At 41.2% G+C, this 22,802-nt stretch overlaps 1 protein-coding gene across 1 annotated transcript in view; it reads left to right on the top strand.

The window, feature by feature from the left end:
• The window catches only part of taf2 (TAF2 RNA polymerase II, TATA box binding protein (TBP)-associated factor), a 35,431-nt gene extending 15,435 nt beyond the window's left edge, over nt 1-19,996 (top strand). The window contains exons 11-27 of the mRNA XM_008411069.3: nt 530-665; nt 738-892; nt 1,131-1,245; nt 1,415-1,524; nt 1,982-2,047; nt 2,136-2,262; nt 3,443-3,568; nt 5,986-6,126; nt 6,784-6,894; nt 7,347-7,540; nt 8,515-8,654; nt 10,715-10,784; nt 11,277-11,386; nt 17,104-17,333; nt 17,554-17,718; nt 18,522-18,624; nt 18,696-19,996. Of these exons, the coding sequence (XP_008409291.1) occupies nt 530-665; nt 738-892; nt 1,131-1,245; nt 1,415-1,524; nt 1,982-2,047; nt 2,136-2,262; nt 3,443-3,568; nt 5,986-6,126; nt 6,784-6,894; nt 7,347-7,540; nt 8,515-8,654; nt 10,715-10,784; nt 11,277-11,386; nt 17,104-17,333; nt 17,554-17,718; nt 18,522-18,624; nt 18,696-18,994 (2,398 nt within the window). The 3' untranslated portion in view covers nt 18,995-19,996. The remainder of the gene's footprint in view (nt 1-529; nt 666-737; nt 893-1,130; nt 1,246-1,414; nt 1,525-1,981; nt 2,048-2,135; nt 2,263-3,442; nt 3,569-5,985; nt 6,127-6,783; nt 6,895-7,346; nt 7,541-8,514; nt 8,655-10,714; nt 10,785-11,276; nt 11,387-17,103; nt 17,334-17,553; nt 17,719-18,521; nt 18,625-18,695) is intronic.
• Nucleotides 19,997-22,802: the final 2,806 nt, after the last annotated feature.

Here is a 22,802-nt window from a genome sequence, read left to right as displayed (position 1 = left end):
AAAAATGCAGCAATAAATGTTTCCTTAATTTAGGAAGTTACTGTTCTTAAATTATTGTTATAATTTCTAATTTACGTGTAAAACAAAATTACTTATTTTAAACTGTCCTGAATATTAAAACCTGGAAAACTGAGATGTTTGGTTTGAGACAATGAAAGATTTTCTTTAACGTTTCTAGGACAACATTTTACATTCCAAGCTTAGAAAGTTGAGCATGTTGATTATTGATTAATCACAATGCTGATTATCATTCAGTTCTTTAATTGAATGACAGCACATACTCTATTAGTATGTTTTTTGTAAGTTTTATGCTAAAACATAAGTTATATGTCGCTACCTCCACCCACCACAATGGATATTGGGATATGAATCTTGTGCTACATCACACATCCTTAGTGAACCCTAGGTAAAACTAATCCGTGTGAATAAGGCTTTACTCTGTAAACCACTGTGATGTTCAGAAAACGAACCCAGTACCTGGAGGAAGCCACCTGTAGCATCCTAGCTGACCCAGATTCTCCGTTTTCAGCCCCACTCCCCACCTTCACTTCTCCATCAAGCACCCCCACACCCTGTCCTGGGAGTACTTCAAGATGTTCCAGTGTAAGGCTCACCTGGTTATGAGGCTGATTGAAAACAGAATCAGCATGGAGTTCATGTTACAGGTATGACACTGCCAACACATCACACTGCAGGCTTGTATTTTCCTCTTTTAAGACGGAGTTGTTCTCCTGTAGGTGTTTAACAAACTCCTGAGCCTGGCCAGCACAGCTTCGTCTCAGAAGTACCAGAGCCACATGTGGAGCCAGATGCTTCTGTCGACGCACGCCTTCCTCAAATCCATCTCCAACGTCTCTGGGAAAGACATCGGGCCTCTGATCAAGCAGTGGGTGTATCCTTCCTCTTGCTGGGATTCAACCTCATCCGTTTGTCACAACAAAGAAAAATATCAAGATATGTTGCTGCTGACAAACAAAGCTTCTTTGTTAAATGCAAAGCAAACATGCTCTTGTTGCATCACCTCTAAAATTACAACCAAGTGATTTTTTTTTTTCCATGTTAGAAAAAGTTTCCCAGATTTTTGGAGCTAGTGGCTGTGCACACATCGAGCCTTAACTCTTCATCTGCAGAGATCAGAGCGGGGTTGTGAAATTCTTTGGCAGCTTTGCTTTCAACAGGAAGAGGAATGTGCTGGAGCTGGAGATCCGCCAGGACTACACGTCCTCTGGAACTCAGAAATATGTGGTGAGCAACACAACCGCTCAGCCTGCAGAACACACACCATTATGCTCACATTAACAGTGACCTGGTGGCTTCTTTTATGGGTTTACATCAGTGAAATTGACTTGGTTTCTCTAAAGAGATTGAAGCCTGAATCAGGCCCAGACGTCAGGCGTTGTGTGTTTGTCTGCAGGGACCCATCAAGGTGACGGTCCAGGAGCTGGACGGCTCGTTCAACCACACACTGCAGATAGAGGAGAACAGTCTGAAACATGACATCCCCTGCCATTCAAAGAGCAGACGGTGAGCTACACTAAAACGCACAAATCAGATTTACAAAAATCAGAATCAGAATTGCAAAATGACAAAATGAAATCAGAATTATGAAAATAAATTTGCTTAATGAAATGGAAACATCACATTTATCTTCTAAACAAACTTATTCACTTATGATTTTAACTGAATTTCTTACTTAACATAAACACTGTGATTTCAAAATTGTGTTTAGCAGAATATCAACGTTTTGCAGACATTAGTAATGGAAACTTAGCTACTGTCTTCCTTTTTTGCTGTTTCAGCATTTAAATCAGTAAGGAGCAGCATTAGCTTAAAGGCAAATATGTTACTTATATTCCTGCCAAATGTGGACAAATTTAAATGTTTTTGTTTCTTGTTTTGTGGCAAAATGTAGGTTTCTATTTCTTTTTGGGAAACGTGTTGCTTTTTTCTGGTATAAAGCTCTTCTTGGTGACATTTCCAGAAACAAGAAGAAGAAGATTCCTCTGATGAATGGAGAGGAAGTTGACATGGATCTGTCAGCAATGGAGTAAGAGCTTTAGCTCTTTTAAAAGAATTTCCTGTAAGAAGCGTTGGCCTGGTTGTGTATTTTCACCTCTCCATGGACTCCTCCGCAGCGCCGACTCTCCGCTGCTGTGGATCCGAATAGATCCAGACATGTCCATCCTGAGGAAAGTGGAGTTTGAACAGGCCGACTTCATGTGGCAGTATCAGCTGCGCTATGAGAGGGATGTGGTAGCACAGGTAGGCTGGGAATTGATCAGGCTCATCTCCTAGCAACAGGCGTCTGACTCTGGACGTCTGTTTGGACAAATAAGTTCTTCAAGACGATGAACGCTGATTTTGTTGACAGGAGGTTTTTAGAATAATATTTCATACTTGTAAAGTTGGAGAAACGTAAAGTCTTCTGTAAATTTAGGACACGACTCCAGGCTTCTTTCTGAAGGCCTCAGATAGATTTCCGGATGTCACTCTGAGTTTCACTCTTTAAAAAAGACAAACCTTCTTCAGAGGGCAGAGTAATAGTGTTAAAATCATGTATCTGATGCGATACATGTGATAAAGTATTCCTCACTAGAAAGTAGGCCTGTCACGATTACAGATTTTACTGGATAATAAATTGTCCCAGAAGTTATTACGAAAGATCAATAAACATAGAAAAATACATATGCAAGTCAACAAAAATAGCAAAAAAATAAAGAATTATGAAACCTCTGAAAACTAAATTGTCTTTCAAAAACGTCTAGTTGAGACCAAAGCACCAAACATCCAGTATTTGGTAGAAAGAGACAAAAGAGAAAAACAATAAATCATCAAATTTGAAATTATTGAGTTTGTTTGAATTTCTCATGTGATTAATAGATCTATTGCTTATTGCAATAGGCCTGTTACAAAGTGCATTTCTTGTGCTCCATATTACAAACATTTTAAAAGTTTTTTTCTCTGCTTATAATTGAGCTGTTATTCCTTGAACTAATCTCAAATTTCAAGGGACAGAAAAATGAATTTATGGTTAATCCTGCTAGGAATCTGTCCACTAGAAAAGGCTGATGATGTGTTGCTTATGATAGTCATGTTCTGCAGAAGCATGTCTTGGTTTTCTCCAGAGGAAGAAAAATTTCTGTTGATGGTGACCAGCAGCTGGGATTCTCCACATATCCAACCAAGTCCATGGCGCTCTGTAGTGTAATTACATCCACATAGGTTCCCATAGCGACCCGGGTACAACACACTTCCCTCTATTAAACATAAATTAGATTCTCTGCTGGTAACTACCTAATTACAGGATGATACTGAATGATTTAAATGATTCTATTCCCTGCAGAATGCTGTCAAACAAACAGTCTGCCAATAAGCTCTCGTCTTTGTTCCTTAAATGAAAAGCTTTCATTTAGATGGTTACCTCATCTTCTTTGTTTTGCAGGAGGAAGCCATCACAGCACTGGAAAAATTCCCAACTCCCGCCTCCAGATTGGCTCTGACTGACATCCTGGAGCAAGAGCAATGTTTCTACAAAGTCCGCATGCAGGCCTGCTTCTGCTTAGCCAAGGTTGGTCTCTCTTCACTTACATCATGATCGGGACAACTGGAAGATTGTTGTTTTGCTGTTTTCATGTGGAATTGCTCACAGTAAAGCCTTCCTAGCTATAGATGGCTCCCAGATAAACAGCAGGTTTGTTAAAGCAGCAAGCTCAGCTTACCCTGGTCACATCAGTTCTAGTTATCACAGCAGTTCACTGAGATGAGCGTATTTCTTCTTCACCAGCCTGGGTGAGACAGGCGAGTAACCTTTACAGGATGACGCACCATGTTCTAAAATTCTAAACTGCAACCCAAGAAAGCGAGAAATAAAAGAACCTAAAATTAAAATTAAAATAAAAAATCTGAAACAAATCATTCCAACTAATCAATCAATCAATGTTCCTCTTTTTTTTTCTTTTACAAAAAGCTTCCAACATTTAATACATTTTTAATGTAATCAAGTCATTTTTTATGTTGATTCTATGAACTCAGGGTTTTGTCCAAATGAGACAGCAGAAAGTTGGTCCATTTGAAAGCGTTGTGGTGAGTAGCGGGGTTGATGGTCGGGGCGCACTGATAAATCTGTCCCGATTTCCTTACATGTGAAACTAGGGCTGGGCGTTATGGCTTTAGAAAAAATTAATTGTACCAAATTCATTTTTAATCTTTTTTTTATTCAATTTTTTTCTTTAAAAGAAATGGCAAATGACAGAAAATATTTTCAAAAAGTGGCTTTTATTTCAATCGTCCCTTCTGTGACCTGTGGAACATACTCGTTAAAACAAGACGGCGGACCTTGGTTGGACTGACATCATCAGAATGTCAGAGTGACATCATCAAGTATGAAGACCCCAGGAGTGTACTGGTGGAAAAGATTCAGATTTCCTTGAATTACATTTTCAAAAACAGACAAGTTGATAAATTGTTAAGTGGATTTGTCACCCAGCCCTACATGATGCTGATCTGATCTACTGTCAGAAAGCTCTGAACATCCCGTTTTCTCTGCCATGAGAGAGGCTGACTGGCAGCGCCGCCCACCAGGTCATGTCTGCACGTAGTTGACGACTTTGTTGCTCTGTTTAGCAACTTCTCAAACAAAAATATATTACATGGAAAAATTTGAATCGGTGCAAGCCTAGCTAATACCAATCAAGACTGACATTGTAGTGTTTTCCTGTGTGTTCAGATATATTCCTAAACACGGATGAATTTTTTTGCCATTTCCAACATGCATCCTGTCGTTTTTCTTCTTTTAATATGTGGCCTTTTGGCTAATCATTTATTCCTCTCCACATTTTTCTTATCAACTGTAAGTGATCCAAGCCAATCAGAGGCTTTGCCAAGTTCATCAGAGAATTAACATGTGCCAAACTTCACTGTGTGGTGAGCCTGGCTGACTCATGGTGGATGCAGAAATGAGAGAATGCTGAAAAATGAGAACAAAGAGGTTCAGTTTGTAGCTTCAGAGACTGACTGGACTCACACACGCTTTTTACACGTTCTCACTTTTAAATGTCTCGATAAAGGCCATTTCTTAAAGTGAATGTTTGGCTCAGGTAATATTGTGAAAGAGGTTACAGTAGAAAACCCAGAAGGGCCACCCATCAGTTTAACTCTTGCTGCTCTGAATAATCCCATCATGTGGCCACAGGAAATTCTCCTTTCTCTGGATTTGGGCTTGGATTTCCATCCTACAGGTTCCACCTGAACCAATATTTTCACAGCACAATAAACTAACTGAGCGGAGGTTCAAATAGACGTCTCACTAAACCCCGACAGACTGCGTCGTAATGCTCTTACGACACACACACAGGCTCAACCAGCAAGCTCAACACACTGTCATGTACATAAACACGTTTGCACTGTAACGTTGACCCAGGCTCACCACAAAGTGAAGTCTGATGCACTGTCATGAACTTGGCTGCTCTCTGATGGGCCTGGATCATGTTGAGTTGTGAGTAACGATCAGAAAATGTGGAGATGAACAAGCAATTAGACAAACGCTGACATGTGGAGAAGAAAAAGGCCAGGCGTGATCGGCCGTGTTGGTGAATATATCTGAAATCAAACCGCTGCTGCCGCCTCGCTTTATTTTTCCAACTAAAAACAACATCCCGTGTCAGTGACCCCGGCCAATATTAGCACATTTACATAAATTCCCTAATATCCTGTTGAAGCAACCACTGGCCTGCAAACCTCACGAGCTGTTTAATTTGTGGGCCAGTTCTCACCACAGGAACCAGAACGCACAAAAAGCCCATTGTTGCAAGAGTCCCAACGTTTTTCACCTTTGGTTTCTGTGGCACACAAAGCAAAGTGTTTTCTGATTCCAGCTTTCATCCATCCTGTCTCAAGTTTGTGTCTGCAAGAACCTTGTTTCCAGTTCCTGTTTAGGTTTAATGCAGCAGCTGACCTGAGCTGACTGGTCTCACTCTAACCGAGCAGATTGCCAACTCCATGATGAGCACCTGGCAGGGTCCACCCGCCATGAAGTCGCTCTTCACCAGAATGTTCTGCTGCAAGAGCTGCCCCAACATCGTCAGGACCAACAACTTCATCAATTTCCAGAGCTACTTCCTACAGAAGGTACAAACTAAACTTCCTGTTTAGTTTGATTGTTGAAATAATTGTCAACTAATTTAGTAATCAATTAATGGCTAACTGGAGTACACAGATTTAAAAAAGGCAATTTGCTGAAACAACAGATTCAGAGCAGTAATTCAGCCAAAACTGTATAAAACGTATAGAGAAAATCCCTTTGTGTGTAAATATGTTTTATGAGCTTCATCTTGTTCATATTTTGTTAATAAAGAAGTCTCTTATTAAACACCTTTTGATATCTAGCATAAAGGCCTGATCTTTCCACATGTTGATGTTAGAAGTATTTGTAGCTCACTAACGGATTGTTGCATCTTATTGAATACAATTATTTATTTTCTTATTTTAAAAATAACAAAATTATTACTTTATTTGCATTGTCTTATATCTTTCTAATATTGTGTAAAATAAGTTTAATTGGATAGATGAAAAATCTGCAGAGTGTGGCAGTTTTTAAAAAACTGATTAATCGTCAGAAGAATTGTTAAAATAATGGTTAACTCTGAACTAAGCAGTGTTTGGTTTCTTCATGTTCAGCTTTCCATTATTCCACTGAGCCTGATTATCAGTATCTGATTGATTTCTGTTTATCTATTTACTTTAAACACTTCTAACATGTTATGTATGTTGCGTCATTCATGTCAGACGATGCCGGTTGCCATGGCGCTACTCAGAGATGTGCAGAACCTTTGTCCCAAAGATGTCCTCAACTTCATACTCGACCTCATCAAGTACAATGACAACCGGAAAAACAAAGTAAACACTTCCTCTTTAAGTGACTGGCCAAATACAAATGCACACCACACCAGCCAGAAGTTAATTTGTGGAAAACATAAGTAAAGATTTTCCTTCATTTTATATTTAGCCATAAAACACATAGATATTTGTAATTGTAAAATGTGAAGTGCCAGCAGTTGCATAATTTTGCAATTTCCTGGTCATTACCCAGTTTTTAAGTTAACAGATAAGATGATGTTCATATAGCAGACGTTTCAGGCGTATAGTTCTAGAACGGAGGTTTTCCAGCAGGATCTCTATGTTAAATACATCCTACACTGACCTGATTATTCAAAGCAATGCTTGAGTCAGTGTGAGCATTCATTTTCTATACATCACCACCGTAAATCATAGCCAGCAGAGCCAGGAAAAACAAAGCAGTTCCTGAACAGCATGAGAATCTTTCTCTCTTCCTCCCAACCTGCCTCCAGTTTTCAGATAACTACTACCGCGCCGAGCTGATCGAGGCCCTGACCAACTCCCTCACTCCAGCCATCAGCATCAACAACGAGGTGCGAACGGTGGACAACTTAAATCCCGACGTCCGGCTCATCCTGGAGGAGATCACACGCTTCCTGAACATGGAGAAGCTGCTGCCGAGTTTCAGGAACACCATCACTGTTAGGTACAGAGAGGAGACAGTCTTTGGTCTCCAGGGTTTCCTATAATCTACTGAAAGAGTGGAATTGGAAACTATTTTCTAGTTTCCAATGACTGGAAACTAGAAATGACTAAGCTTAGCTTTGGCTGTAATCCTGGTGAGACGGCTTAAAGATAAAATTTTGTTTTTTCGTACAAAATCCAATTTCCAGTTTTATTTATTTCTGTTTGTTCACCTTCTTTTCTTGAAAAGAAATGACAGAAAAGATTTTCAAAAAGTGGCTTTTATTTCCTTCTGATAGGGCCTTCTGGGAGTTTAGTGATGGAGTGTTAGGGCCAGGCTATAAGAATGTTGGTTTAGTTATGAGAATATAGTTTTAATAATAATAAAATAGCATTTTCCTAGAAAAAAATGTGTTTTCGAATAATGAGGAACAAAAAGTCATTTTAATGAGAATAAGATCTGATGTGACTACGTCAGCCTGTGAAATTCATTCTGTGAGGTGGACTTAGTAGTTTGCATAAATAATGATATAATAGTTTGGTGCTGATGTGTTAAAAATATGAATTTATTAAGTATTATCTCTAAAATTGACACCAAAGTAAAACTTCACAAGACAGTCAACTTTCCCCATTAAACGTTTTTATTTTTTATGTTGGTATTCTCATAAAATTACCACTTTATTCTAATATTATGAATTTATTCAAGTAATATCACGACTTTATTCTTGTAATTAAAATAAAAAATATATATCTTTCCCTAATATTCCATCATAGAATTGAACTAAATTCAGAATCCAAATAAACAGAAGCTATAAACCACAGGGTTTCTGTAGTTCATGGATGAAAATAATCTTTATTTTCCAAAAATTTAATCTTCAAAACCCAAGAATTTGCTCATTTGATGAAGCCGATGTATCGCCCAGCCCTTTTCATTTGTTTTGAATAAAACATTAAAGCTTAAACTCTGTGACAGTCGTGGATGTAATGTCTCTGCAGCTGTCTGAGAGCTATCCGCCAGCTTCAGAAGAACGGCCACATTCCCAGTGACCCGTCTCTCTTCAAGGCCTACGCTGAGTACGGACACTTCGTAGACGTTCGTGTTTCCGCTCTGGAAGCTTTGGTCGACTACACAAGAGGTAGGACGTCACAGACGCCTCGCTGGTTCCTGGCGTTTTTCTGAAAATTGTTGATACAGATCTTGAAAAGCTGAGGTGTCTCTTCTGCGTCTAATCAGCAGCTTTATCAGGTAAACTCATTACTGCCGTGTTGGAGCCTCGTTGGCCTTCAGAAGTGCCTTAATTCTTCAGTAATGTGCAACAAACCGTTCCTTAGAGATTCTAGTGAAGATGGCTCCACTGTAACCATAAAGGGATGCACATGTCTAATACATCTCCTCTATTATCAGCCAGGCTGTTTGTGAGAGGAATGTTTGAAAAGCCCTTTAGATCCAGAGGTTCTGAACTACTCAGACCAGCCGTGCCAAACTCTAATTTGCATTGGAGAGAGTCACTGTTTTGTGTTAGTCGATCCACTGAATGGGTAAAATAAAATAAAATAAAATGTCTAGTGAGTGTATGTTTGAGTATAAACCCAGCACCAGTCACTCATAAACTATAATGCATTGGGGTTTCATTTCTACAATGTTGCATAGGATCTATAATAAAGGTGTATGTATGTCCAAAAGCTGAAGTGGCAAAAACCAAAAACAAATATGAACTGATTTCTAAAACTAGAAAGCAGTTTCCTGTTTAAGAATCACATTTGCACCTCAGCGTTTCCTACAAGGTCTCGCATGAGGTTTTCCCCTCTGTAACAGTCAATTTAAAGTACCTATTGAATGTTGGGGTGTATTTAAATAAGCCTGCTGATCAATGTTATCAGAAACACAATTTGACAAGGCAGAAGTCAATGTGTTGGTGAAGAGCAGAAAAAAAAAGAGGTTCTCATTTCTGGTAGCCATACTAGTGGCATGACCATTGAAAGTTTCCACACTGTCAGCGGCACTAGAGTGTTGGGACGGGGGCGGGGCTATTGACCGGGCCCTTTATACCCAAATAATAAAGCTCGTGATAATTTAACTTTACAACATAGACATGCCGGCAGCAGCAGGGCTTTACAAGCTTCACCACCACAGAGAGCGACTGTGTCATCTGAAGTCCAAAAAATCAGACATGAATTATAACAAACCAAGAGAACAACAGAAACATCAGGCTACATGGTCACTAATGATGAAACAACACAAGCAGTTCAGCACCACTGATGGCGACAGGGTCAATTTGACACTTTATCTATTTCAACTCAGAGCCTGGAGCAGCTACCAGCTGCTGAAGTTAGGTTTATTGTTGACGCGTTGGACCAGGTATGTCACAGCAACTCGTGCACCTCTGGATCTTTGTAACTCGGCGCAACCATTAGTCAGCCATGTTGTGACTTTTTTACACTTATATGTTGTTCAGTATGATAAGTGACTGATTTACAATTATATGTTAAGCATAGATTACATGAAATTTTATTTTGAAGAATGCTTAAGTATCTGGTTCTGTTTTGTCACTATCTAGCTTTGTTGATATTTTGGTTGTCTTAGTAACGAAAAGCTGTTGCCGTTATCAGCTGTCGCCGTTTTCTCTCTTCAATAAAAAACTGAACAGAAAGGTTCAGTAAAAGACATACGAGCCTCCGTTTTGTTTGAAGAAGCTTCACTCCGTAACAAGCCGTGCCTGGGGCAACCTATATAACTCTACGTACACAATACCATACCTCGTCACATTTAGCGTCACCATATAACCTGTGGTCCACTTCACCCTGGTGATCATGCTGCTTGGAAAACTGACTTTGATTTAAGATTTAATTTGGCTTCTAGACTTTTTAAATTTTTTTATTTGAAAGGTCCTTATGATTAAAGATTAAAGAGGAACCATGATGTAGCATGACTTCAATTCCTCACCGTCTCCCATCAAGTTAGTTTTTATAGATTACAACCTTCATGTGGAAGGTTGTGATCTATAACATTCACGGCAGCTTCAGGCCTGGTTTTGTGCGTACACCACCTTTATAAATGAGACTGCTGATCTTTTGAGTGAGCGCAAGTAGGTGCTTTTGGAACAAGGCCAGTCTGAGCTAGCATGTCCCTCCATCCCTGCTGCTCAGTTCTCTCCCTGCTTTGTCTACATGATTACTGTTTGCCTTCTTGCTGCAGTTGAACGGAGCTCAGCAGACCTGCAGTGGCTGCTCGACATGGTCCAGAGTGACCCTGTCCACTACATCAGGTCAGCACACAGCGCACAATGTGACTCACAACTTAGAACAAAAGCATCTTTATAGATCAATAGTTGTATGATGTAATGCCAATGTAATGAATATCTGTGTAGTGAAGCACGAGAACTAAAGCATGAGAATAAGAAATCATATCTGTCTCAAGTTCATTATAAACCTTTCTGTCTAAAGGTTTGATTATTTTTTGTAGTGTGTGAATATATGAAATATTTTTATTCTAAAAATATTAATACTTTATATGGAAATGATATATAGTGACTATAGTCACTAGTACAATGAATATGTAAAGTATTAGTGATAATACCAATATAAAAGTGATATGATATCTGAGGTTTTCTTTAGCTGATAAAAATCTTTTTTTTTTTTTAGAATACGCTTACCATTAACAAATCTGAACTTTATGATTTTCTGTCACTTTGGCATTTATATCAGAAGTAATCAGCTGACGGACTAACACACACACTCTTGTTTTCCTCTCCAACCAGACACGAGATTCTGGGCATGCTCTGTAAGAACCCACCGTTCACCAAGTCAGCAGACTCTGGTCTGTGTAATGAAGCGCTAGTCGATCAGCTCTGGAAACTTATGAATTCAGGTGAGACACACACACACGCACACACACACGCAAACACACCTACACACACACGCACACAGTGGCGCAACTACACATTATTCAGGTGGATGCGAAAACATAGATCGGCGCCCCCCTTCCCCCCGAGGGAAGGAACGTCAGGGTGAAGGAGCGACGCTCACCCAACACCCCCGCCCCCCCCCCCCCCGCCCCCCCCCGAGGCGACCTCGTTATGTGCGCGAGGTAAGGCGCGCTGAAGTGTATGGGAGAACATCGGCGTGCCGCCCCCTCCAGACGGGGTTTTGGCGCCCCCTCTGGTGCTGCGCCCCTATGCGTTGCATACCCTGCATACCCACTTTTTGCGCCACTGCACGCACACACACACACACACACGCAAACACACCTACACACACAAACACAAACCAGTCATAATATTAAAGTTATCCTAGAGCAGTGGTTCCCAAACTTTTTCTCCTGCGCCCCCCCCCCCTCACCCCCCCCCCCCCCCATTAGTTTCCAAACATTTTCTGGGCCCCCCTATGGATTACAAATGTCTGTCTGGTTGAACGAGGGTGAGGGGGGGGATTCTTAGAGACTCCCTGTCTGTAAGAACAGGGGGGGAATCGACTTTTTTGGGGGGGAAATTAATGTACGTAGCTGAACATAGACAACAACATCGGTAGCCTACAGGCTACTTGTTAAGCGTAAGGTGCTGTATGGATATTAGCTAGCTAGTCATCTTTTAGCTAACATTACCTGCATCCAGCAACTTAACTCAACTCAGTCGGTTAGTTTGGGGGGAAAACTGCGAAAGGTTCTTTGCGTTTTGCTGGTTTGCTGCCATGATTCCAACACACCTGCGTAGCTCTGCACGGCAGCAGCAGCAGGACTCCTTCGCTGCGGCACAGGTGTAAACCCAGCGCGAGTGTCGTAGCGCTCATGTAGCGCTTAAAAACGGCTCGGAAAAACAGGTGACCACATGTTAACAACGGATTAAACAGTTTTAACTGCTGATAAAAGTGACAGAGGAGACAGATATGGGAAGTGTGGAAGCCCCTACTGTATTAAATTGACATAGGAATAACAGAGAGTTGGCCACTTTGAGGTAAAAACCCAGCGCATACAGCGTTCATGTTTTTTTTTTGTTTTTTTTTCATCCAGACGGCTTCCCGCCCCCCCACCCCCCTTGCAATGGCACGGGGGCGCGCCCCACAGTTTGGGAACCTCTCCTAGAGGGTTATTATTTTGTGCTAGTGACTTAAGTTTCATCTAGTTTCAAACATACAACATCATCAAATTTAAGTTTAATTTATATAAAACTGTGTTAGGAATAAAATGACTTGTTGTTAGAAATATGTACATTTCCAAAATTTTAATTGCTCTTTTTACTGACTACTTGTTATAGAATTAATCAGTGATCCCACATCAAATAACTTTTTCAAAGTAACTGTGACAACACTGTTGGCGACAGACTCAAGTTATAATAAAGACTGTGTGAGTAGCAAAGGCCAGTTCTGCCTTTGGGTGGTGAGGTGCAACATTAACACCAGCTAGCAGAAATGTAAAATATTAGCATGAATATTTTACACTTTGTAAACTGGATCAGACACTTTCTTGTCGCCTTGGCTTGACCTCATGACCTGTGTACGGGCTGAGTTGGCACACCTGAGGCAATGAGCGAGGCAGTCACAAAAAACCAAGTTGGTGAATTGGTGTGACATCGTGCTAGCAGAACTTAAACTCGCCACAGTACCGTCTCCGGATGTGGAAGAGTTGCCGCCTTGTGAAAAAACTGAGGCAGATTAAAGAGAAGGCATGACACACACTGTTTGATAAAAAGACTTCATGCAGGCTGATGACAAACTCAAATAGTATCAGCCTGTAGCGTAGGGTAAGCATCCAAATAAGATGGACTCCAAATAGAGTCCATGTATAGTTAACCACTATTGTTGTTCATCAGGATGTCACTGCGCTGATGCATGTTCAGTATTTTAGCTGGGTTTAAAGGACCTGACTTTTAAAACTTGCAACTGCTACCTCCCTGTGTTTTCAGCGTCTCTGTAACATAATAGTAATGATAATGATCAGTTGGGTTTGGAGCAGTGCTCTTTGGCTGCTTTTCCACCAATACAACAAATTAGGACTGAGCTTTTCCCTCCACTCATTTGGTGTAGCATCTGACCACAGCAGGCTTATGCTACCACACGTAGAGTAAATAGCACTTACAGAGGTTCAGTTACTGCCTGCTCAGTTTCTTTACTCAAAAACTGCTTAAACTGTGCATGTAGCAGAACCAAGAAACTACGTTTTTTCAGAACATATTGTCTTGGTCAGAATGTGCACACAGCAGCCTGTCATCAAAGCAGAGGAACTGCAAACAAATGTATAGCTTGTTGTCTTTACAAAGAAGAGGGTTAGCAAATTTATGGCGATATTGTTGTCTTTAATTTCAGAGCATAGTTCCTGAAATTAAAGTTAGAAGAACCTAGTCTAATTTTAACAGGCTTTTTCACTCATTAAAACTCCTTCTCACGGTCTCTGAATGGTGTGGATCTTTCAGTTCTTGAGGTTGCACAATGCACAGTGGCTTTAGAAATTACTAGAACCCCAATTAGGGTTTGTGGTTGTAAAGTGGATTTCACAAGTTTGCACATCTTTCTTAAAGAGCTAGGCTTTCCTGGTATGAGAAAATCATAAAAAATAAAAATAAAAAACATTTTCCCAGATTCTGCTGAAAAATAAAAACTACCCCCCAACTGTTTAGTTGCAACAGCAACTAAACAACTGTTGCAACAACTGTTTAGTTGCAACAGTGACTGGGGCAACCGAGTCACTGTTGCCCCAGTCACAACAGTTGCATCACTGTTGCAACTAAAGATAAACACATGGATGAGTTTCTCTAGATCTTACTGATACATTAGTCCTTTAATCCTGGAGATGTTCTGCAGGTTATAGAAGGCCGACTTTGTAACTGTCGTTATGAGGCTCTGAGGGTTCAGGTCAGAGTCCATCACTACACCCAGATTTTGGACCTGATCGCTTCTGATTTAGTTTCTAGCTGTAATAACTGAAGCTGTAGTTCTGTTTTACTGTCAGGTGGCCCAGATGGACCTTTAACATTATAATCAGCAAGAAAATGTTTAGACAATCTGTTTAGTCTTTGAAAACAAAATGTTTCACCACCTCAAGGACTCTGAAGTTAAAACACATATTCAATATTTTAGTAAGTGGATTTAGAATTTCTAATAATCGGAATTTTTAAACTAAGAAAAATGGATGCTTGTGAGATGTTCTTTGGTAGCATGAACTTTTTAAAGTTAAAGGTAAACTGTGAGTTAATCTAAATATTTTTTTAAAATCCCTGGTCACATCTGGTGGAAAGACTGACCCACCGTTATCTGCAGCGTTGGCTAAGGCTTCATGGATGATGTGAAGGCGGTGAAGCCTAATCTCTTTTTTACGACAAAAACTGAGCTAAGCATGCTGATGTGTTCTCAGACCAACACTAACACAGCCACCCACTTAGAAAGCTGTGTACTTTTCAGACTGTTGAAGCCTTTATTATTTATGCACATCCTCCTGTTTGGTGTTTGGTTTTTTTCTCACATCGCTCTTATTCTGTGTGGGAACAGCAGCATCCAAATAACAGGGCTCACATTAAATAAGCTTCCTGTCTGTCTGCTGTTATTATGTGCTGTGTTCTGTCAGTCAGGCCTTCGGTCGGCTCTCTGGATCACTTCTCCTTCCTTCCATTGTGTCCTCTGGTTTCATTATTTCTTTTCCTTCCAGGGGGTCCTGTGTACCTTTCAGCTAAGCTAACCAGGTCATTCAGTGGTAGAGTGCCAACCCAAATACCCACCACCTCAAAAGCCAAATACCAGTATATGTTCACAGTTTCAGTTTCCCTCCAGCCCCTGGGTTCTTGTTGCTGCGTCTGATTTACAAGTGGAGGAGGATGGGCCGAGTTATTTATGATGATTACTTCCAGTGGACGGCTGTTTGTTGGCCAGCTCGGTGTGGGGAGCTGCACGGCTCTGCTGCCAGTTTAAATACGTAGTGACCATTGTGGTCAGCTTGAATAGCGTGTAATGAGAGCGTGCTGGTTGTTCTGCTCCCCCTGCTGTATTAAACACTCTGACAGGATGATGTTTCACCAGCTGAAGGTCAGTCCTGTGAGCATTTTCAGTTGCTGCTGCTGATTTATTGCCCTCATGCTCTGCAGCCACAGTCTGCCCCCATCCCCATTGTTCGGCGCCGGGCCGTTTGGGTCAGCTTCAGTACGGCTTATTTAGCCCCAACCCAACTACTCGAATGACTCCTAACTTGGACCAGTTGGTTCTGCTGCCATGGAGGGTCCATTATCTTGCTTTCCATTGCCTCTGTGGGACTGTTTAATAAAATGTGCGGTCAGGATGCATTCATGTACAGAAGCACAGTCAGTGTGAGGGCCAAAGTGCTGATAGGTTTTGCAGATGGATGCACAGCTAGCTAAACTGATACGCTTTTCAGTGTAGATCCTGCAATTGAGTGAGGTCCTAAAGTTCAGGATTCCTGAAAGAGACTCGCAGGAAATGCAGAGATGAATGAAGCCATTTAAAAACTCAAATGGATTTTCTACAGCATCAGCACATCCCTGCTGTTCATTTAGTCTACGAAATTCTGAGGCTGTCACTTCAGTTCAAAGCTACTTTATTTATCCTAACGAGAAATTTATGATCATAAACTGGTATCAATGCAAGTATCGTCAGTGTTGTTGAAGATGGTGATGCTGCAAAGACCTCTGACTGAAGATTGCTGCTGTATGATGGTCTCATGACTGTTATGACAGCTCAGTGTCCAGGCAGCAGAGATGATATTCCACATAACGTGACTTGGACGATACCATCAGCTGTCAGCAAGGTCTGCTAATCCACCTCCTCTGCTTTTGCGGCTCCTCTATAATTCTGGCTGGCTGTATGGTTAGAAGTTGGGCAGAGAGACGTTGGAGATGCGATGTGATCTTTGTCCGTTCTAATGGGTAGAAGATGTACTTTCAACTTCCTCCTCTTCTCTCATACACCAACGCCTCCTTTTCAACTCCTCTAGGATTTGGGGTCATAGTTCAGGTATTAGTTGAGTTTTTTAGATGTTAATCAGCCGCTCCCAGTTGTAAAAGAAAAAAATAATCATTATAATGTTATCTGCTCCTTTGAGCCTTCTGTCATGGAAGAGGATGGATTTCGAAATATTTGTTGAAATCTCACTGTTGAGGGGATCTACACTCTGCAGGGTAGACATTCAGAGACTGCTGCTGTAGTAATGCTAACCAGCCATTTTTATTTATTTTTTCATCTATACAACTCTTAATTTTTTTCTTTTCAAATATTGGTATTACATTTGCAGCTTTCTTTTACACACAGTTTGATGTTTCATCTTAGCTTCATATAAATAACAGCCAGCAACAGCAGAAAGGCTACAGAGCAGATTGAAATACTGTTATTCTGTATTTATTTAATAAGAATATACACAGGATGTTCACACATCCTTAGAAAGAATTCAATTCATGTTTCTTAAAGTGAGGCCTTGAAAAACCAAAAAAAGTCTTAAAAAATATTACATTTGAGATGGTGAAACTTGCAGAAACCCTGTCATAATAAGAGCAGGTCAAATCCTCTACATTACTTTTCTGTGTAGTTACTAAACACTTAAACAAACCAGAGGTGGTGCTGGCGGTTCACCCGGACCTCTCTGCCTCCTCCCAGGTACGGCTCATGACTGGCGGCTGCGCTGCGACGCCGTCAACCTCTACTACACGCTGTTCGGCCTCACCCGGCCATCCTGCCTGCCGCTGCCAGAGCTGGGCCTGGTGCTCAACCTGAAGGAGAAGAAGGCTGTCCTCAACCCCACCATCAAGCCCGAGCTGGGAGTCAGCGTTGTCATGGACACGCCAGCCAGCATAGGCATCCACGGCGTGGGGATTAGCTATGCAGCTGTGAGTAGCTGCTGTTTGTTTCTGTGCTGTCGGTACATTCAGAGCATTGATGTTCAGTTAAACAGGAAACAGGACGTTTTTTAGTGATGTCATAAATGATGTCACTGTATAGGTTTTATTATATTGTGTTGTGTTCTTCAGAATAATGAACTGGATACATTTTTCTGCAAACCATATAAAAGCTAAAGTAGCTGATGCTGAGTATGTGTGTATCTTTGAGGTGGACGAAGAGCCGGACCCTGTCTCATTAGGGGTGTGTGGTGTGGGCCAGCCCCCTCAGGGCCTGAAGAGGAAGGCTGAGACCCCTCTGGGTTCCCCCCCAGAGCCGGGGCAGATCCTGCAGCACCAGGAGGATGATGGGAGAGCAGGACGCTACAAAATCAGGGTTAGCTCATCCTCTGTTCTTTAACCAGCTGCTGCTTTCATGCTCTGTTAGGACACAACTCCTGAAAACTATCATCCAAATCCCTGCACAACATTCACTTGGATTTTTTTATAACTTTTAAGAGTAAAAATATTAAAATCTCTTTTTTAATTATAATTGTACAACAAAATTAGGCGTTTTTGTCAAAAAAACTTCCCAACAATAAATAACTCTTTTAATGTCAAAGGGAAATTGATTTCCACAAAATAATGTGTTATAGTTAAATGGACTTGAAAGAGTCCTGCCACCAACTCAGGAACAAATTCTTTGCAGCGTCCAGATGTGCAACCCTGACTGAGTCCTGTACACACCAACGGTTCGACTACTAAATACTGACTCCAGGGGTGAATATTCATGCGGTCACCAATTTTATGTTAAATATTTTACAACCAAGCACGTACACAAGCATGATTGACATCGTCGAAACCCTCCTCCTGGCTCTGATTGGCTGTTACTGTTTATTTCTGGAGATGGCAATAGAACCACATGAAGGGGGCAGAGGAGCTCGATCTTCTCACAGATTATCTGTCTCATACCAAACAAATGGTGACAGTTTTAACAAATATGTAAAGATATATTTTTAAGTTACATGCTGCAGCTTTCAAGGTCATTAATTATCAGTAAAAGCTGCTTTATGAAGCTGAAGGTAGAAGAAGAAAATGAAACTTGATCTGAGCAGAAACAGAATGTGCTCCATTCTAGATTCTCTGCTTTAGCCTGATGGATGGAGGCTGAATGATCAGTTCTGCCGTTCTGTGTTGCAGTTCAACACCATGGAGGAGGAAGACATTGACATGGAGACGGTCCATGACAGTCAGGCCTTCATCCACCACCAGCTCAACCTGCTGGAGAGACCTTCCACTCCAGGTAGGAGCGTGATCCATGACCATGCATGATGTCACTTCCTCTGCTGAGCTTCATCTTTCTCACCTGCTCAGGTAAAGAGCCACCGCTGGTGGAGCAGTCCCTGCTGTCCACGCCCGCCATACTTCCTCCGCCGTTCTCCAAGGAAACGCCCTCGTTGTCCTCCAAGCACAGCGGTGACCACGCCCACCACCACCACCATCACCACCATGAGCACAAGAAGAAGAAGAAGAAGCACAAGCACAAACACAAGCATAAGCACAAGCATGAGAGCAAGGACAAGGAGAAGGACAGGGACAGGGACAACTCGTACGCCTACAGCAACAGCCCGGCCAGCGGCAGGTCCCTGCGCTCACCCTCGCTGTCCGACTGAACATCTGGAACCCGTTTGACTCCCAGGTGCCAGCGGTTCGCTCAAGGTCGTTTGCAGGCATGTGCGTGACAGGCGCCACCACACACACGTGTGTCCACGTTTGTGTCCATGTGTAGCGCAGCTGCTTCAGTACAATCAGATGAAACATGAGCTAAGCTGAGGCTGATGTGTCAAACAGTTGAACCCTCTAACATCCTACACACACACACACACACACACACACACACACACACACACACACACACACACACACACACACACACACAATCTTAGCTGACCTCAGAGTCTCTTCCTCCCAAGCGGAGCCACCACTGTGGTGAGCCTCAACCCAAACCTCAGCCAGTGGCTCCTGAGGTCCAACAGAACATGGAGCGGGCTCCTGGGGGCCCATATCACTGACTGCTCTGTGCCGCCATGGGCTTTGTTTTAATGCCTCCGGTTCCCTGTTGCCTCTCATTGATTTAAGAAGCTGTTGTGTTTTAACTGGACGGGTCCAGAACTGCAGCGGCTCTCTGCGGCCGGTTTTCTATAAGCAGAATAATCTACGTTTTTCCTCATGTTCTCTGCAACAACAATAAAAGCTTTCAGAGAAGAGCTAGAATATTCCAGAGATCGTCTCAAACAGTCACTGTGCTGCCACTCACAGCTCTGTTTCAGCTGGTAGAGCACGTTGTAGCTGAAAGTCTGAAACTAGCTTTGGTTCTACAGAGGAGCATGGTTCTGGTTTTAACCTGACCAAACCACCGCATGTAAAATCTATATGCAGCTTTGCTTTTAATTGTTCTGACATTTTAGTTTTGGTTCAAAATTGTTGGAAGGAAAATAAATTCTCTTTTTATTCTTGGGAAGTCGTTTGTTCTTTTGAGACTGGCCCAATGCAGAGATGTTCTTTTTTAAAATTGTCTCTTGATTTTCCGTCCATCGGCTCTGGCTGATTGGAAAGTTACTGAAAAGCACTGAAAACTCAGTTTTTCCTTTTAATAAATGTATCAAAACTGAAAATGTATGTAACCCTCTTTCTTTCCAACACACCAACAAAACTCTGATCAAGGTTATAGACACTTTGATGCATAAATGTATGTCAGTTTAGCTTCCTGTTGCATTTTAAATTTACTTCCTGTTGTGGTAGAACCTGCAACATGTTACAGCCAGTATATAATTACTGAATTAAAACAAAGATTACACAGATTAGTTTGTACGTGTTCCAAGTTTGAATGAGCAGGAAAAGCATTTCCAGCACATCTCTTCACTTTTACCCAAGTAATCATGTTGGAGGCCGAGTATAGAGCTTTTGGTTCCATTTTGGATTAAATAACAAATTATGAAATTCATGTGCTCGCCCAAGTTCCAGCAATTTAGAGTTTAAAATGAATAAAATTAAACGGTTTGTCCATTAACTGTACAATGTCTACACTCTAGTCAGTTGCGGCTCCGTTTGCATGAATAACAGCATCAGTGCAGCGCAGCATTCTGAGGCACTAATAAAATCCCCAGCATACAGTGATCTTTATCAGATTCATTATGAAAGATCTGAACATCCATCTGGATTTTCCTTAACAGAGCAAACAGGTCAGATTCCGTTAGAAAGTCACTGAATGGATGATCATGTTTTTGTTAAACCCAAAGTGATGCAGGAGCAGCAGCTTGTTCCTCTGACAACCATGATATAAGATTCTAACTGTGTGAATTCATTTCCGAACGGTCAAATTATTGAATTATTGAATCTCTGAACATAGGGAGATTGCTGAATCTACTGGATTGTGAGCTGTTCAATGATTTATGAAAAACTTTATGGAGGAAATGAGGTCAGAAAGGTCAAGGTAAACCAATAAAATATGGTGGGATGAACAGCATCTCATCCCTTAACAATTCATATATATATACTGCCCAAAAGGAACACTTAAGTGTTTACTTAAGTGTTTAAGTGTTCCCTTTATTTTTTTGAGCAGTGTATATATATATATATATATATATATATATATATAGCTTTTTTTGTCTCACTTTAATATTTTAGACCATCAAGCAAATTTTCATGAAACAAACAGTTTTCAAATGATAATCTTATTCATCAGTGGACCAAAGCTCTCAAAAACAACCTGGGTTTATATATAAAAAAATATCAAACCCCAACTTCTTAAATGATTAATTAACTGGTTAAACTTTTTTTTTCTGTTCAGTTTCAACAGACGCACCCAGACTTGATTCCTGCCAGTCCTGCAGAATCAATGAATCACAGAAGTAAAAATCTCTGACAACAGGAAGTATAGAAAAAAAAACTCAGACAGCAACACATCTAAAGAAATTGACAGATGAGAAACAAGAGCAGCTATCAGTCTGGAAAGGGTTAAGGAGCCATTTCAAAGGTTTTAGGATTCCAGAGAACTACAGTGGGAGCCGTTATGCACACATGGAGAACATATGGAATAATGCAAACATTTCCTAGAAGTGGCTGACTTACTGAAACTAGTCCAAGAGCTCTTCATTGCCTCCTTCAGGAGAACGACTGCAGGCTACACCACCTCTGTTAAGGTCAGAGTTCATGGATTAACAAGAAGGAAGAGAGCCTGGGCAAAAATGGCCTCCATGAGCGAATCCAGGATCAGAACCACTGCTGACCCAAAATAACACAAAGACGTGTAAACATCTGAATGACTCATAAGACTTCAAAAATATTTGGAAAATATTCTGTGGACACAAGAACATCATACCTGCTGTTAAACATGGTGGTGGCAGTGTGATGGTCTGGGACTGCTTTGCTGCTGCAAGTTCTTGCCGACTTGTAATTGATTGGGAACATAAATTCTACTCCTTAGTAGACCAGAAGGAGAACGTGTGAGACTCATTTGGGTTCTGCAGCCAGGCGACAATAGAAAACCAACCAGTTAGTCCAGATCAGAATTGAAATCTTAACAGAAATATTTTTGTAGGAAAGGAATGTGTAAATCATTGTAGATTGAAAACTTCAGGCCAGTTTTTTAATATTTTATCTGAACTGAAAAAGATTGTATTCCCAGCAATAATATGATTTAGGTCACTCTTTGTTAGAAAACACTTGCTCTTTATTGCCAAGTTTTAATAATGTAACTGAAAGCAGGTTTAGGTGCATCAAAGTCTGGGCTGGTGCATCAGTGAATGGATAGATGTGGTCTGGTTTAAAAGGAAAACAGAAAGCTTGATTATTAAAAGATGAATACTTTGTGATTATCTAGAGAAGATTTTAATTTGTGGGAGTTTTATCCTGATTGAAAACTACAGTCTCCATCTGCTTCAACCACCAACCAACACATTTGTGGGACAAATTTGTTTGATATTGGCGACGCAAACGGCCCGCAGGCTGCACTTTGGACAGTGTGTGCCAGACCTAAATTTAACAGAGACCCTGGTTTCCAGAAGCTGTCCATCATATCTGACTGTCCATCATATCTGACTGTCCATCATATCTGACTGTCCATCATATCTGACAGCCTGAGCTGTTTGGTAGAGACTGTCCAGTGGCGCAACTACACATTATTAAGGTGGATGCGAAAACATAGATTCCCCCCCGAGGTAAGGAACGACAGCGTGAAGGAGCGACAGCGTGAAGGAGCGACGCTCTCTCGCTCACTTCAGATTTTCAGCAGATTTCTTCCACTTTGCAGGTTTGCTGTTCCCTGAGTTGTTCTGTCTCATAATGTAAAAAATGGACAATTCTGACAGTGTGAAATGACCGTTTTGCATAGAAGCATATAATCAAGGATGGGGCCCATAACCTCCAGCTCAGCCAGGAGCCCCTCCTCCACACCCACACCAATAGGATTCCGGTCCGCTC

This window comes from Poecilia reticulata, chromosome 16 (genome assembly GCF_904066995.2).
Source record: "Poecilia reticulata chromosome 16, P_reticulata-male-v2, whole genome shotgun sequence".
NCBI classification, from domain to species: domain Eukaryota; kingdom Metazoa; phylum Chordata; class Actinopteri; order Cyprinodontiformes; family Poeciliidae; genus Poecilia; species Poecilia reticulata.
Note: the sequence above shows the minus strand (reverse complement) of the source record. Positions and strands in the feature narration are given on the sequence as shown.